Below are 16,724 nucleotides of genomic sequence, written 5' to 3'. Positions count from 1 at the left end.
TCTATCCCACTCCAGAGTCCCCCACACAGGCCACATCCTAGGCCAGCCACATCAGTGGTTTCTAAAGCTCTCCAGATGATTCCAACTGTGGCCAAGGCTTGGAGAAAAGAACGGGGGCGACTGCCCCACACATTCCAAAACCAACACGCCCTATCCGTGAACAGGTGTCCTGCTCCCCGGGCACGATCAGCTGCCCTGTTACGTCCAGTTCACCATCAGTGGTTGGCAGTAGCTGCCCATGTAGTCTGAGAACACAGATCTCTCAACAGCTCATGTTGTTCTCCTCCCAGCAAATTCTTTCTTGACTTGCCTGTGCAGACCATCCCGTTCCCTTGGAACCCTGCTGCGCATTTGCACGAGGCGGTGCCATCCGGATTGAGAAGGCAGCTGCAACAAGAAAGGGCAAGTGGGGTTTGTAGAAAAACGCACAGCATCCCACCATGGGACTCACAATACCCCTTCGTCCCTAGCATCCCAGCTCTTACCCCCATGAGGCACCCTGAGGTCCCGCCTAAGGCTTGGGAGAAGAGTCCATCCCTAGCATGGCCCTGCCACAAGCAGCTAAAACTGCAGTCATTTATCAGGCAAACTACAGAGTGTGTATATGTAGGCACTGGCCCAAGGATAAGGAGCATAGCTGCTCATCTTTAGAGAGCATCCTATGTGCTGGGAGATGTGCTTCACACATTATTTTATGTAACCTACACAGTATCCAATAGCCCTAACAGGTAGGTATTACCATTATTCCCATTTTACAGATGAGAAAACCAAGGCTTAGAGGCATTAAATAAGTGACTCAAGGTCACACAGTCAACGGAAATGACAGATGCTGATTTGAACTCAGGTCTAACTCCAGCTACTGGGCTCTTAATTAATTAACCCATTAAACCCCTCTGGGAGTTAGGATTATGAAGTTCCATTATAAAGAAGGAAGGCTTGGTTGTGAATTGCAAGTAAGGTTTGAAGAAATTGAGGTCCACTGGCCTCCCTCTGCTTCTGTGAAAGAGTCCCTGTGGCTTGAATGGGGGTAACAATTGGCACTCTGCCAGCATGTCAGCTAACTCAGGTGGCAGTGTGTTCCAAAGGCTGGATCTGCAAGCTGACGGTGGCCTCGTTTTTAGTTTCGTACTTAAATTAATCATAAATCCTCAGAAATAGTCTCAGGAAACTATTTCCCTAAAGATAGGGCCTGGGTGGACACATGCTACTAGGACCCCCCCCCCCACTTGCATTTTCTCTTTCTGACCTGATGAACCTAGGGGCAGGACAGGAATAAAGACACAGACGTAGAGGAGAGGATGGACTTGAGGACACGGGGAGGGGGAAGGGTAAGATGCAACGAAGTGAGAGAGTGGCACGGACATATATACACTACCAAATGTAAAATAGGTAGCTAGTGGGAAGCAGCCGCATAGCACAGGGAGATCAGCTCGGTGCTTTGTGACCACCTAGAGGGGTGGGATAGGGAGGGTGGGAGGGAGACGTAAGAGGGAGGGGATGTGGGATATATGTATACGTATAGCTGATTCACTTTGTTATACAGCAGAAACTAACACACCATTGTAAAGCAATTATACTCCAATAAAGATGTTTTAAAAAAAAACAAACAAAAAAACCCTTGCATCGCCTCCAAAGGAGGCTAAAGGGGACGTACTTGGCACTGGTGTGGCAGGTCCCATTGCATTCATCTTTTGTGATCTCTGAAAAAGAGAACCAAATGCTGTGTCAGCGCTTCTTTACTAAATCTCACTCAAGAACTTTCTTTTAGTACTTGGTGCTAAGAAAAGATTTACATCCTCACAAGTAACTGGTATGCATCACGTGAACTATGTAAAACTATGTGACCATGTAAATCTTTTTTTACCTTGGCTTCTAGGGAGCTCAGAGCCAAATCTGAAGGTCAGATACACCAATGGAGTATCTCCTGTGTGCCAGTCCCCGTGCTAGGTGGTAAGGATGCACATCCCTCCCCGGGGCTTAATTTTCATTTTATTTATACTTCCTATGTTCCTTATTCTTTCTAATTTTTCATCATCTTGTTACAGAGTGATATAAATAAGCAAATACTAATTATAATTAATATGAAGTTGTTGTTGTTATTGTTTTCATGTGCAGAAATAGTCCAGAGCCTGGCATGCAGCATGTACTCACTACCTATTTGCCAAATTAGTTCCTAAATTTCCTGGAACAGCATTATGTTTTTACCTTGGATGCCCAGCTAACAGATACTTCCTGGCAGGGGAAGATCCAGAAAGAAATTGTTCGAGATGAGAAAAAGGACCCACTGGGTTGGTTGCTCAGGCTAAGAGCTTTTGAGAAAGAAATCTCATTAGGCCTGGCCAAGAGAAATCTCATTAGGCCTGGTCTGGTTGTATAGAAGGTCCTGAAACAGACCTGGCTGTGAAAGTGGTCTGTTTTGTGTCAGAGGGAACATTTACAGGCTCCAGTGGGCTAGAGTAGATGCAATGCAATTCTGTGCCTTTATGTGTGCTTTTCCTTGAGCCTGGAAATCTCCTTCTCTCCATTCTCTATCTCTGAAATCCCAATCACCTTTTAGGTCCTCCTCTCTGAAATCTGCTCTAAACCTTTGAGCCAACTTCAGTTAATTGGTAGTGACTACATGGTGTGCTCTTTTGAAAAGGATGTGGTGCCCCTATCTGACCTCAGAGGAAGGAGTGCAATGATCGATGAATGTTGTCTGACATGGCTTGGGAGTGGGGAGTTTGCATGCCAACAAAGAACAGTCTAGTCTGGTCTAGATGCGCTTTACTCTGCACTCTCATATCGCAATTTTCTGAACATGATTGAACATTTATTTCCATTACTAGACTGAAGCCCCTTAAGCAGAGTGTGCAGTGGAGACCAGGCTGGAAAACTGGGTGAGTGCCAATTGGTGAACAGCTCTGTACCACACCTTGCTAAGGTGTGTCTCCTATAGGCAATGAAGTTTCTCCTACTGGAGGCTATGGAGAATCAGAGCAGGTTGTCAGGTCCTGGGGAGGGTGGGTAACAGTGCTGCTATAGTCCAAATGTTTATGTTCCCCCTCCCCAACCCATATTTTGAAACCTAATCTGCAATGTGCTGGTACTTGGAGGTTGGGCCTTAGAGAGGTGATTAGGTCATGAGGGTGGAATCCTCACAAACAAAATTAGTGCCCTTATAAAAGAGACCCTGGAGAGCTCCCTTGCCCCTTCTGCCATAACATGAGAAGACGGCCATCTGCAACCCAGAAGAGGGCCATCACTAGAACCCAACCATGCTGGCACCTTGATCCTGAACTTCTAGCCTCCAGAATTATGAGAAATAACTTTCTATTGTTTACAAGCCACCCAACCTATGGTGCTTTGTTATAGTAGCCAGAACAGACTAAGATATCTATGCTTTAGAAAGATCTGTCTGGCACAATGTGGAGTATGGAACGGAGGGAAATAGGACAGGAGGCAAAGAGATGAATCACAAGGCTGCTGGTGAGAGGAGCAGCAGGAGGACGGGCGTGAAAACTTGTCACAGCCTCCAGACTGTTCCCTGTCCCTTTAAATGTGGTTAGTCCTCCCATACACCATGCTCCTATAAGCATATAAATGACAGTCAAGGGTAAACCCCCAAATTATCCCTGGCTGTCGCTTATGTCTTGATCTAGGGATTCCCCCAGGCTGTCTTCCTGTTTATGTGACCCTGTTGCTCCCTGCTTCCCTTTCCCAGGCCCTCTGAACCCTGGCTCCACACACCAGCATTTGATATCTGCTCTAGGATGTCTTTTTGGCTCGAGACCACTCACACTTCCGACTTTAGCTTTTCAACAAAATCTGAGTTCTCTTGATTTTAACATCACCTGGAGCTTTGGGCAAAGACACTCCTTCTGACAGCCCCACATCCCTGGGGCCCTCAATGGGCTGACAGGCACCTGTGACTCCTCCCCAGCCCCTGCCCCAGGTTAGGGGGACTCTCTGATACCTGTTTCCAGGGGTATTCTCTCCAACCCAGTGTCAGGATGATCTTTGTAAAATGCAGATCTCATCACATTGCCGCCTTGCTCAAAACCCTTGAATGGCTTCCTGTTGGCTTCGGCAGAAGGTCCGCCGTCCTTAGCCTTTCATGAGCTGACTCCTGCCTACACCTCTAGCCTGTTCGCATTCCACTTTCCTCGTTGCCTCTACATCCCTCCCATTCTGCAGTCCTTTGTCCTGTAGATGTGCAGAGCCTTCCCACATCTTTGGGCTGTACCACAAGCTTCTTTCCACCTGAACTTCTCTCTCCTGTCATCACTCTCATGGGGGCACATTAGGAGACATCAGTGCAGTGCGGGGGGCTGGGGAAAATGAGCCTGCTCAGACCCTACTGGGGGGAAAATAAATTGATACAGTCTCTGGAGGACAACTTGGCAGTAAGCAGCAAACCTTTCCCCCAAACTGCCAGCTTCTAACTCACCATCTCAAGGAATTTAACCAAATAAATTAATAAGACAAATGCAAATATATATATGAATATATATACGTATATATATATGACTGAGATACTCATTGCAGCATTGTTTATGATAGCAGAAAATTGATTTTAAGAGGCACAGTACAATCAGATAATGGGATATTGTATAGAAATTAAGAAAAATGATATTTATCTATAATTATTCACATGAAAAGATACTGATTATATATATTGTGAAGTGAAACAGTAGGTTACAAAACTGTGTGAAGAGTACAGTCCCATACACACATTTATATACCTAGAACAAGGCTGGAAGGCCAATACAAAACACTAATGATAGTTTTGTCCCTGTCTTGGGAGTATGAGTAATTTTTATTTTCTTTTTAAAGCTTTTCTTTATTTTACAATCTTTTTGGCTGCAAGTAGGAATTACCTTATTGCCAAAGGAAGAAATAAAGATGCCATTTCTGTTTTAGAAGGAGAAAAACATGTAGCTGCTGAGAAGTGAGGCTAAGAACAGATCATAAGTACTGAAAGGCTGGCTCTTACCGTCGTCACATTTCACTCCTCGCCAGCCCACGTCGCAGTCACAGGAGCCATCACCCGCGGGTCCTTGACTGCATCTCCCATGGACACAAGTACACACTAAGTGGAAAAACACCCACACATTGTCAGACTTCTGACCCGTGTTCAACAATTCACTTTACATTTAATACTAAGGTTCACTTCGGTGCATGTAATTCTACTGCCTGGTTCTAGATGATCGTGTTGCTCATGGGTTTGGGGGGTGGATTCCCAGGAAGGGCAGGGGCATAGGAGGGGGCTAACAGGTGAATCAGGTCATGCTTCAGCAAAGGCCTCCGTCTGGGGACCGTGTAGCACTGTGGGGCAGTGACCCAAGCAGTGTGAGAGTGTTTTTGGCTGAGGTTATCTGAGGAATCATGGTTATACGGGACCCATTTAGGACAGAGCCATGTTTGTTTACTTAGAGTAGACTTCAGAGAGAAGCCCACTCGCTTCCTATAAAGCCGGTGTGGCACCACCTTCTTTGACAGCATAGAAATGCTGATTCCTTTGTTACGCAGCAACATTGTGAGTCTCTTTGAGAACTGGATGAAAGTTAAGGATGCCTTCCTCAGAAAAAAGCATTCAGCCTTGGGGGTGTGCTGGACCCCATGAGGGTCATCTATGGATCCTGGGTTAGGAAATCCTGCATAAATGCAAGCAGATAATTCTTCCATATAACACAGAAAAAATCAGCACTATAATGCCAATTATATATTATACAGCCCAATTATAATGATTCAATTATATATTGATTTGGTTTGGCTTGGGCTAGCTGTTGAGAAAACAGCAATAGCCAGGTCAAATATGTAGGGTTTTTTTTTTTTTTTTTTTTTTTGTGGTACGCGGGCCTCTCACTGTTGTGGCCGCCTCTCACTGTTGTGGCCTCTCCCGTTGTGGAGCACAGGCTCCGGACGCGCAGGCTCACAGGCCCAGCCGCTCTGCGGCATATGGGATCCGCATATGGGATCCGCCCCGACCGGGGCACGAACCCATATCCCCTGCATCGGCAGGCGGACTCTCAACCACTGCGCCACCAGGGAAGCCCCTCCTTATCATATGTCTTTAAGCCTTACTGTGATCCACTTTACAAATGAGAAAACATAGGGCTCAGGGAAGTTAAGTAACCTGTCCATGGACAGGACTAATAAGGGGCAGAGGAAGGATTCAAACTCAGATCTATTTCGCTTCAGCAGATGTGCTTCTATGGCTTTCCTATGTTGATGGTCCCCCCACCCCTTCTTTTTTTTTTTTTTTTTTTTGTGGTACGCGGGCCTCTCCCTGTTGTGGCCTCTCCCGTTGCGGAGCACAGGCCCCAGACGTGCAGGCTCAGCGGCCATGGCTCACGGGCCCAGCCGCTCCACGGCATGTGGGATCCTCCCGGACAGGGGCACGAACCCGTGTCCCCCGCATCGGCAGGTGGACTCTCAACCACTGCGCCACCAGGGAAGCCCAAGTATGTAGTTTTTAATACAAAGTAGAAAAAATGCTTTGTTTTCCCATCATGGATTAGGAAACCCCTTCTCCACGTCAGCCCTCTCAGAGGTGTGTGTCCCTGGGCACAAGGAAGTCAGGGTGAGAGAATGCAGAGGACCCGGCTAAAACAGATCATGATTTTTGTGAAAACAACGTAAAGCATGTGGCTGGCAGAGGATGAATCAACAGAGTGACCTTCACGTAAGGGACATGATTCAAGAACAAAGCTCTGGAGGGAAGCAGGGTGTGCATTCAAATCTCATCAGGTGTGACCTTGGGGGAAGTCTTTCAACCTCTTTGCCTTAAGTCCTCATTTGTAAAACGGGGATACGAATACTCAACTATACATGGTTCCTGTATGGATTAAATGAGATAATGTGCACAGATCTGCTTTTCAAACTATCAAGCAATGTCCAGAACAGAGCGTACCCACAGAGGACCAGCACACGCAGGCAAATACAGAAACGTGGGTGGGTTGGAGAATGTCAGTGAGCAGATTGGGGAGGGTTGATAAGTCCGGGTTAGTAACTGAAAATGTTAGGAATCACTGCCCGTTGCAAATTACACAACACAGAAGTTCTTGTAATTCACATGATAATGGGGCGGGGGATTCCAGTCTGCCCCGGAGACAGGCTGGTGAGGGAGCACGTGCCCAATCACTGTTTTCTCCTGCATTTCCGGCAGGTTTCGGGCAGCCTGCCTGGGTCGGGGAGGGTGCGCACCTTGGTCGCAGTGGATGCCGTACTTGCCCTCCGTGCAGGTCTCACAGGCTGTCCCGCTGAAGCCCTCTCCACACACACACAGGCCCGTGCCGTTGACTCCATCCAAACAGATCCCGTTCCCAAAGCAGACGTTCTCGGCTTTTCCTGGGCAGGGCTGGCACTGGGGGCCAAAGTAGCCCGCACAGCATTCTCTCGTCTGAAAGAGAAGGACCAGGCTGGGCTTGGACAAGGCCACACTTCCATCCTTTGGTTTTGCCCAGCCATGGTGTGGACATCCTGCAGGTGGGACTGGATGTGTGTCCGTAGCTTTGACCCCTCGTGGAGGGGTTGGGAGGGATGGGGGGAGCAGCGCCCGAGAACCAGGTGAGGCTATGCAATCTCCAGGCGTTCCAGGAGCAGCGTGGAGGCTTCTGCCGAGGAGGCAGGAAGGAGGGGAAGGAAAAAGGCAAGCAGGGGTCGAGGCCGAAGAAAAGCGAGAAAGGATGAGCGGCAGCAGGAACAAAGTAAAAATAACGCGAGTGATGCCAGAGGGGCCCTCGCCATCCCCACACCTGGCATCTTTGCGCTGTGTGTTATTTCATCTGGTTCTGAAGGTTGGGAGGTGGATGAGACCTCTGACATTCTATAAATGACTCTCTTAGCTCAGGGAAGCCCTGCAGGATATCTGCTTGCTTGCGCCTGCCTTTATTCTTGAGTGCATTAAAACACAAAATCTCCTGCAGCTGCAAGCTCCACAACTAAGGGCCAAATCACCTGCCTCTGCAGGATAAGCAGAGGCTGTGTCTAGTCTTCTGCGAAAGAAGCAGGACAGGACATTATAAAGAATTTTCCTGCAGATTCCAAAGTAACAGATCAGAGGTGCCTAGCTCTGGGGTCCTGCTTTCTAAGTGACCAGGTGCACCTGTTCTTTCCCTGGAGAGCGGCCCATTTCCTGTCTCTTTTGCTCACGGGGCATTTCCTCTGTTGTGAGAACAGGGAGATCCTCTTAGCCTCTCAGTCCCTCTATTTCTTTTTTTTTTTTTTGCAGTACGCGGGCCTCTCACTGTTGTGGCCTCTCCCGTTGTGGAGCACAGGCTCTGGACGCGCAGGCTCAGCGGCCATGGCTCACAGGCCCAGCCACTCCGCGGCATGTGGGACCTTCCCGGACCGGGGCATGAACCTGCGTCCCCTGCATCGGCAGGCGGACTCTCAACCGCTGCGCCACCAGGGAAGCCCCCCTCTATTTCTTCATCATGCAACAGAATATTGCAGCTTTCACCAATGTGCTGACTTGCAGGGCTGTCCTGAATTTTAGTGTTACCGCTACTACTTTGAATGACAGTGGTAATGAAGATAATAAGGAGGAAGGGGAGGTGGCAGAAAGAATACATGCAAAGGGGGACTTCCCTGGTGGCACAGTGGTTAAGAATCCACCTGCCAATGCAGGGGACATAGGTTTGATCCCTGGTCCGGGAAGATCCCACATGCCGCAGAGCAACTAAGCCCGCGTGCCACAACTACTGAAGCCCGCATGCCTAGAGCCTGTGCTCCGCAACAAGAGAAGCCACCGCAATGAGAACCTGCACGCTGCACCGAAGAGTAGCCCCCGCTCGCTGCAACTAGAGAAAGCCTGTGTGCAGCAATGAGTGGCCAAAAAAAAAAAAAAAGAATACATGGAAAGGCACTTTGAAGAGTATAACACATGATTACATTTCTCAATGCTGCTGCAATAGTTAGAAGGCTTATAAATCGTTATACTCACGATGACAGTTTTCACACACTTTGGCTGGCACCCAATGAACAGGGATCGCTTGCCCATGAAATAAATGGTATAGAGACATTTCTTCGTCTCTGCACCCTATGAAATAATAATGATTATATCAGCTTTTCAGTTAGAACAAAGCTTTCCAATCTCCAAAAGCAAGTAGGTGGGTGATACATTGCTGTCTCTCTAACTGAAATGTTCTGGAAAAGGAGGGGGTTGGCTTCTTGGAGCTGTTTCATAAGAAAGAAAATGCAAAATCACAATGTTGGCTGCCAGAATACCAGGTGGCAAAATTCAGATGATTATCCCTTATGGTGGTACTCTGTAAAAAGAACTTTTCTTTAGAACTAGCTCAAGTTGGGAAGAATCACAGAGTCAGTCAGATAAAAACATCCTTCCAACATTTCACATTGAGATGGGGCTTGGTTTCTGTTTATTTATTGGTTGATATTCTGCCTTGGTCTGAGACAAGATTAAGGCTGCTTACAAAGACTTATACAAGATTAAATGCAAACTCAAGTGAGAAGAGTCAGCATGGTTAGTTATAAATTACTATTATGCAACGGAAGGTACATGAGAGTTGATTCTTTGTAATGGTTGGAGCATCATCAGAGCTAGCTTTTGCAATAAACAGCTGTAAGAAATATAGATGGGTAGTTAATTCAAAGACATGTCTACCTCCCCCCAGGTCTGTCATGTGTTTCTTGGAGAAAGTTAGTGGTAACTTCAACTGTAAAGGCAATCAGGAAGGTGGGACTCCTCCAGGTTGGATACCGAGTTGGATATGGAGTTTGCTTCCTTTGATAAGCTTTCTTGCTCCTGTCCTTAACCAGCTACTGGAATATGAAAGATGTAGAAAGTGAAAAATCCCTTCCTGCACTGGGGGTTGGTTGAGATGAACCCCTGTTTCTATTTATGTCTTAATTAAATTTTTGCTTTGGTCCAAAAGCAATGGATTTAAGACTTTAGAAAGATGCATATAAGGTAAGAAGGTAAGATTAAATTAAAATCAAGTGAAGGAACGAAGGCAGTGCCATGAGTTGTGCTTGAGACTCATTTTCTAATTTGGACCTCCCTGGGGTCCAGAAACAGTTTTATCAAAGCAGACAAAATACTTACTAGTGGTTCAGTTCCAAACGGGCAGATCGGCTGCTGGGGACACTTCCCACACTTTCCCTTAGTAAAACACAACCAAAGTGAATATCTCATGGTTATTACATTTAGTGCAAAATGAGGCTACAAATATTTTCCAGACATGGAGCTGGAGGTTTTAGGCTATAAAACTGAAAACCAGAAGCTCGTCTGGTCAACCTGTTTAATGTCCTTTGAGACAGACACTTCAACTACTTTGGGTTGTGGACGCTGGAGCATCACTTTCTCTACTATACACTTCAGATGCTCATAATCTTGTAACCTGTGGGGGGGTCTTAACTCACTTAAATCCTAATTCCTTTAACAACAACTCGCATTTATTGAAAACCCACTACTCAGTGAATTGGGCCGGATTCTGAGACTAAAGAATGCATCACGCTCAGCGCCCAGCCGTGGGGTCCGCGTGGACATAATATTCACTATCATAAAAAGAAGAGCGCAAGTTAAGAATGACAGGCATTTTTAAGCGCAGCCTGTTCCTAAAACAGGAGGAGACCAATGTGACTAGTTCTTAACTTGGCACCTACTGGACGGTATTGTGTGGTCGTTCACAGTTCTGGCTCTGGGGCCAGACTGCCTGGATTTGAACGCCTTCTCTGACACTTGTTAGCTCTGTGAACCTGCAGGTGTTATTCAATCTCTCTGGGGCTCTTTTTTCCCCATCTGAAAAATGGGCAGAGTAATAGTACCTACGTTGAAGGGTGTTGTGAGGGTTACCTGAGTTAATACATGTAGAATGTTTACAGCAGTGCCTGGCACATAAAAAGTGCCCAGTAAATGTCAGCAGTTATTAATATTATTGAGAGACCCTACACCATCTCATGGACTAAAAAGTCTCCATTACTGCATCCTATATTATACTGAAATGACCCATTTCCATATTGTCTCTCCTGCTAGACCAGGCTTGGCCAAAACCTGTCATGGGTGCACCATACCCCACCATGCCCCGCCCCCACCGCCGTGCCTATGCTGGCTGTGGCACATTTTCCCTTTGAGGAAGGCCGGTGGCTCCAGAAGCCTCCTCCCTCCTCAACATAACCCTCCAGGCAGCCTTTCAAGACACTAGACTGTGAGCTCACTGAGGGCAGGGGTCATGTCTTATTTATTTTTGTGGAGCCACAGCCAAGTATGCTCCTTGGCATTTCGAGATGTTCATGCAGTGTTTTTTGAACTGAATTGAGATACTCTGATAGATGAGTCCTATGCTCAAAATTATAAAAAGTAAGCCAACACTCTTTAGCTCATCACTGGCCTCGGATAGAACTTACTCGTAGGATAGAAGTGTCATTAATATCACATCTATTCTTCTGAATTTCCAGAACTTTCCCCAAGCCATGGATCACTCCCTTGTCAGTGGCTACATTGGTGTAGTTTATCGGAGCCTCATTTACGTAGAGCTGTGAACAGAGGGTTAACTGTAAGTTTTTACTACAGTGATTTTAAGGGAAGTAAGGACGATGTGGATTGGAGGATATCCACATGACAACGGCCTAGGAGATATTCCAAAATTCACCTGCCAGGTAGCACAGTGTTGTGGAGAGAGCTCTGCCCTAGGAGAGGGGGGTCTGAGTGACAGTCCTGCATCTGGCACCTTCCAGCTGTGTGACCTTGGGCTCGTTGCTTTTCCTCTGTGAATCTCAATTTCCCCTTTTGTAAAAGGAAGAGGTTGTTCTAGATAATCTCTAAGGTTTCTCTCCACCCTTCAAATGAGCAGTTTTTATTGTTTAAAAAATTCTGAGTCATGATCATTATGTTAGTGCCGCTGATAAAATGGCTCCGTGGATGATGGATGTGCTTGGTTGTGCTGGTTATTGGTGGTCCAGGAGGTGTGGATGCCTTCCAAAGCCAAGACATGGAGAACGAAACTCAGTGTCCTTTTAGCATATCTCTACTTCCTGGTTAATTTGCAAGCACCCCTAAGTAAGGCTAAGTGGCTGTTATATAAGAATAAAAATAACTAGCATATTTGAGTGTTTTAGAGTTTGTAAAAAGTGTTCCACCAGATAGCATCACTTCCCAGTGTGAGGAGACTGCTCAGAGGTCTGCATTACCATACCATGGTTCCCTTGGGGCTTCTTTGGAGTTCATGGTATGTTTGTATTGTCTTTGCCTTGTGTGTCCGTAAGCATCCAAGACATGGGAACTAAATTTCTAAATGTTGCCAAATTAAATTCAACTTTGAGTTGTAACTTGTTTTGTTTTGATTTTTTTAAAATGGGAGCATACCTTAATGACTGCTTAGCAAAATAAGTAAAGCCATTAATTCATTCATTAATATAACTAATATAACTGAAAACAAATGGTTGTTTGAAAAATTGGGGGGTGGTGTGTGTGTGTGGGGTGTGTAGCAGGGCTGAGGTTGGGAGAAGAGGGGATTCTTTATTGTACTAAACAGATGTCAACTTCATATCTCATAAGGGTTTTAAAATGATTAACATCTCCCAAACTCCCCACTGCATCAAGATTAAAATAACTCTACTAAGTGTTTAAATTTGAACTTCCACTGAATGTTAAAGTCCCTGATGATTTACTTGGAGTCAAGTGAATTTCCACTGGATGTTGGGATAAATCATGGCTGAGGTCCACAGAAGTGGTCCAGGGTCTGTGTAGACTTGGAAAAGAAGCAGGGGGCCTTACTTGTGGTGTCAAACGGTGATTGCAAAACAAATTTGTAGAATTCCAAGATGTTGAGCTATTTTAAAATATCAAAATGGCAGAACTTCGGATGCTGTAATGCTGTTGATTTGGCATTAGAAAAAGTCTGAATCATTTTTATTGTGAGATGTATTCCAAGAATTACGGGTTGCATTAAAATTTTGATCTGAACACACGTTTACTCATTTAGAGAGCATTTTTATACATCTTCTTTGTCCTGAGAGTAAATGAGTTATCAATAAAATCAAAACCTCTATTGTAAGATCGAACTATTTGTTTACTGTAAGATAAAGCCTCTATTGTAGAAAGGAAAAAAAAAAGCTCTAGATCAAAGGCTTTCCAAACACATGAAAAATAAACGTGACAGAATCAAAACTGATTCAACTAACTGCATTGGAATATCCATTTCTACATGATGAAATAAAAGATGACATAGATTAAAAACAAAAACAAAAATGTAAGGTCTTTATCAACAAAAATTGCCTTACCTGGAAAAAAAGAAAATGTATTTAAAAGGATCTCCTCAAAATTATTACACAATAGGTAAGATTATTTATAGGAGTCAGAGGGGAATATTTGGAGTTAGATTATTCCCTAAGTAATGAAGAACCACGAAGACTTTTTTTTTTAACCCAAGCATGTTAAAAGAAAAACTGTTATCAATGATGATAACACTGAGAAAATTATTTTCAAAACGGCACTTTTTTACAGGGACCAATTATTATTGCTTAAAAATTTGCAATTAAACTTTAATATAGTGCTTAGTTTATCCTAAATAATCATTTGTTTTTATTAATTTTTCTTATGAGAATGTATACTAGAGTTACATAGTGAATTTCTTGTTGAATTTTCAGATTGATTGATGTTTGAAGTAGGTACAAAGAATTTTATATTGAAATACTTAAAATATGTATTTAGTCTCAATTCTTTCTACGAATTCTAAACACTTTAAGTACTTAGGGGCTGTGTGAGATTAATACTGGAATACTGGTATGGGGGTCAGTTGGTCCTAGGTCTGCAGTCTGTATGATCAAGCAATGATAATAACGTTTATTCATTTAGCTGCTGGAGTCATAAGGCTCCTTATACCCTGGGGCCGGTGCCACTTCCTGGGCGTCAGGTTTTGCTGCCGGGTTCCCTTCCCTCTTGGAGGTGGCTTGGGGGCTGTCTGTTTGTTAGGAATCAGAACTGAAGGGCACCTGTGGCTGCTGGGATTCAATCCCATCGTCAGCCAGGCCACACTGATGATTTGGTGACAGGGAGGGGGAGGGGGAGCTTCCCAGTCTGGCTGAGTCATTACTTTACGGTGAAACACAAGACAACTGTCTTCTGTAGAGAAGGCTTAGGAAGTGCTGGGGAGATTACGCAACACACAAGTGATGACGGACACGGAGCTAGGACACCCGCCTATGGGTTTCAAGGGGAAGGATCGCACCTGGTCATTGCGGAGGAAGAAGCCGAGGAGGTAGGAGAAGCCCAGCATGGTCTCCCGGTGCATGCCGTTGTGCAAGCCATTCTTCAGCAGTTTCTCCCCCAAGACCACGTGATACTTGAGTACGTCCTCCTCCTGGACAACACACAGAAGGGAAAGTCAACCCACACATCAGCCAGTCCCCCGGCACTTACTGGGCTGCCCTGATGTCCAGGCACCGTGGGGTTTAAAGAGCGATAGCTTGTTGAACTGGAAGTTTCGCCCGAGGCATCAGGGCACAGTAGATAATAAATACCAAACTTGGGGAACCTGCAGACTTTCCACGTAGATGGTCAAGAACTAACCACGGGACCCTAAAACCCGGAGTGAGGGCAGAAAAGGTTGGGGGGGATTTTAAAGGTGATTTCTTTGGTGAGAACAGCTGTGAAGAGAGTCCTCACACCCCAGCTTGCCTTTCACCTCAGGGGTCATGAGAGGAGGCTCAATGGGTATTTCAAAGGGCTTGATCCGTGTCCTCTGCAGACAGGGTAGCCTGTGGGGTGTCACTCAGGCCTGAGCAATCTCGTGCCAGGGACTGCTGGCAGGGTGAGCCCCAGTGGAGGGGGCAGGCTGTCACCGCACGGAGACAGGTCTGCACTCCCAGCACTGCCATGGGACAAGAGAGCACAGGTGTCCTGTGGACCAGAGGGCTGGCCGTGTCTGAGAGAGCTGGTGCCTTAGGTCCTATCCTAGGTGGCCTTCTGGAAGGGCAGACGGGCCTCCCCAAGGGAAAGGCTGGAGGTGGCCTCTGGATGCTGAGGGTCCACTGAGAAAAGAAGTGGCTGTAGGAAGAGATGCATGCACACAGGTGGGGGCAACTGCAGTCAGAGACCACCAGGGATGGGGGGGCGTCTCCAAAGAACCCATCAGACAGCGAGAGAGCCAGAGCGAGAGAGCCAGAGCGAGAGATCAACGGCATCTCAAGACGGTACCAGTTAGATAAGGACTTCCTACCCTCTTCACATCTCTTCCCAACCATCAACAGGTCCTAACTGCAAACCCCGGTGAGACCAAAACTGAATTCAGTGAGATCAGGAAATAGAAGCGTCATATGGGGAAGGAGAGATGGTGAATCACTGTCTCAGCTCCAAACCACCCTCTACACTGTTTCTGCAGTGGGGTTGGGACCACAGCCCACACTTCTCCTCTGCCAGGTCTCCCGTTGGGCGCTCCGCCAGTGGAAAGTGCTCGAGGGAGACTGTGAGCCCTGTTAGAGGGACCCCCTCTTCCTGTCTGCTTCCTGGTCCTGGGGGCATCACCCCAGCTGCACTTCATCGACCTGCCAGCGGCAGCTGGATCCGAGTGGCAGAGGCCTGTCACTCCCAGACTGGCCTTATCACGTCCCCCTCCCCACAAGATGCCAGCACCCGCTGGGCAATGGCATCTCCGAGACGCCGGGGTCTTGGACCCCCAGGGACCCTCTTCCAATGTCAGAGCCACAAGCAGAAGGGCACCCCGTCCTCAGAGGTCTGCGTTACAGCTCCTCCAGGCTCCTCCAGATTTCTGACTTTTAGTTGTTCTGACCTCTTTCCTCTGTTCTCCCAGCCTTTGGGGTTATAGATGCTTCTATGCTATCTCTTTTTTACCTTACAATTATATTTATATAATTTTATACCCAATAAACAATTCATAATATTGCATTCTCTCTGGTACGGTTTCTGTCTCCTGATGGACCTTGATTTTTTCTTTTTTTAGCAATCATTTTTACCTTTCCATACTGATTTTTTTCATGGAAAGGCATTTTATTTTAAATAGAGCAGTGTGTACATATCAATCCCAAACGCCCAGGAGAAGAATATTCCCCACTGAACAGGTTCAAAGGGCTGGGGGAGGGGTGGGGGTGAGGAGACACAGTAAAGAGGACTTTCACTTCCATCCCAGGAGTCCTGCTTGCTCAACACGGCACTTACAAAAGTCTAACACACCGTTCCTCCCTTCACAGACTTTTCATCCAATTGGAGAGCTAAGACACACCCGCCTGAAAAGACAGTTCCTTATACCAGGTGTGTAAGTGCTGAAGGGTGTACTAATGGTCTGAATTCAGAGACAGGAGAGATTTTCTGCAGCTCAGGGGCCAGAGCCAGCTTGTCTGAGGAGGTGAGACTGGACTTGAAGAATGGGTATATGTATAGCTGATTCACTTTGTTATAAAGCAGAAACTAACACACCATTGTCAAGCAATTATACTCCAATAAAGATGTTAAAAAAAAAAAAAAGAAGGGGTGGGGAGGATTCAGGAGGCATCGAAGGACGAAGGACAGCCTTCCTGATTGAGGGTGTGTGTGTGTGTGTGTGTGTGTTTGTGTGTGTGTTTGTGTGTGTAGATAGGAGCAAGGCACTGAACATGCCTTTGCTTTCTTTAGGGTCTGTATGACATCATTCTGGTTAGACCACATGGTATCTGCAGAGAATGGATGGGAGACACCAGTGGGCCCAAGGGTGGCTTAGCAGGACTTCAAGTATCAGCCCCCATCTCCTTAGCATCCTCACCTCAGTCACCCTATATAAAGAGAG

The 16,724-nt window shown here is 46.3% G+C and overlaps 1 protein-coding gene across 1 annotated transcript in view; it reads right to left on the bottom strand.

Moving 5' to 3' along the window:
* The window catches only part of STAB2 (stabilin 2), a 155,126-nt gene that overhangs the window by 46,039 nt on the left and 92,363 nt on the right, over positions 1-16,724 (bottom strand). Inside the window, exons 34-41 of the mRNA XM_082635128.1 lie at positions 14,175-14,306; positions 11,353-11,481; positions 10,052-10,108; positions 8,930-9,025; positions 7,189-7,384; positions 4,976-5,071; positions 1,655-1,700; positions 311-387 (exon numbers count right to left, since the gene is read on the bottom strand). Of these exons, the coding sequence (XP_082491254.1) occupies positions 311-387; positions 1,655-1,700; positions 4,976-5,071; positions 7,189-7,384; positions 8,930-9,025; positions 10,052-10,108; positions 11,353-11,481; positions 14,175-14,306 (829 nt within the window). The remainder of the gene's footprint in view (positions 1-310; positions 388-1,654; positions 1,701-4,975; positions 5,072-7,188; positions 7,385-8,929; positions 9,026-10,051; positions 10,109-11,352; positions 11,482-14,174; positions 14,307-16,724) is intronic.

Source organism: Mesoplodon mirus (assembly GCF_964341445.2).
Source record: "Mesoplodon mirus genome assembly, chromosome: 11".
NCBI classification, from domain to species: Eukaryota; Metazoa; Chordata; class Mammalia; order Artiodactyla; family Ziphiidae; genus Mesoplodon; species Mesoplodon mirus.
Note: the sequence above shows the minus strand (reverse complement) of the source record. Positions and strands in the feature narration are given on the sequence as shown.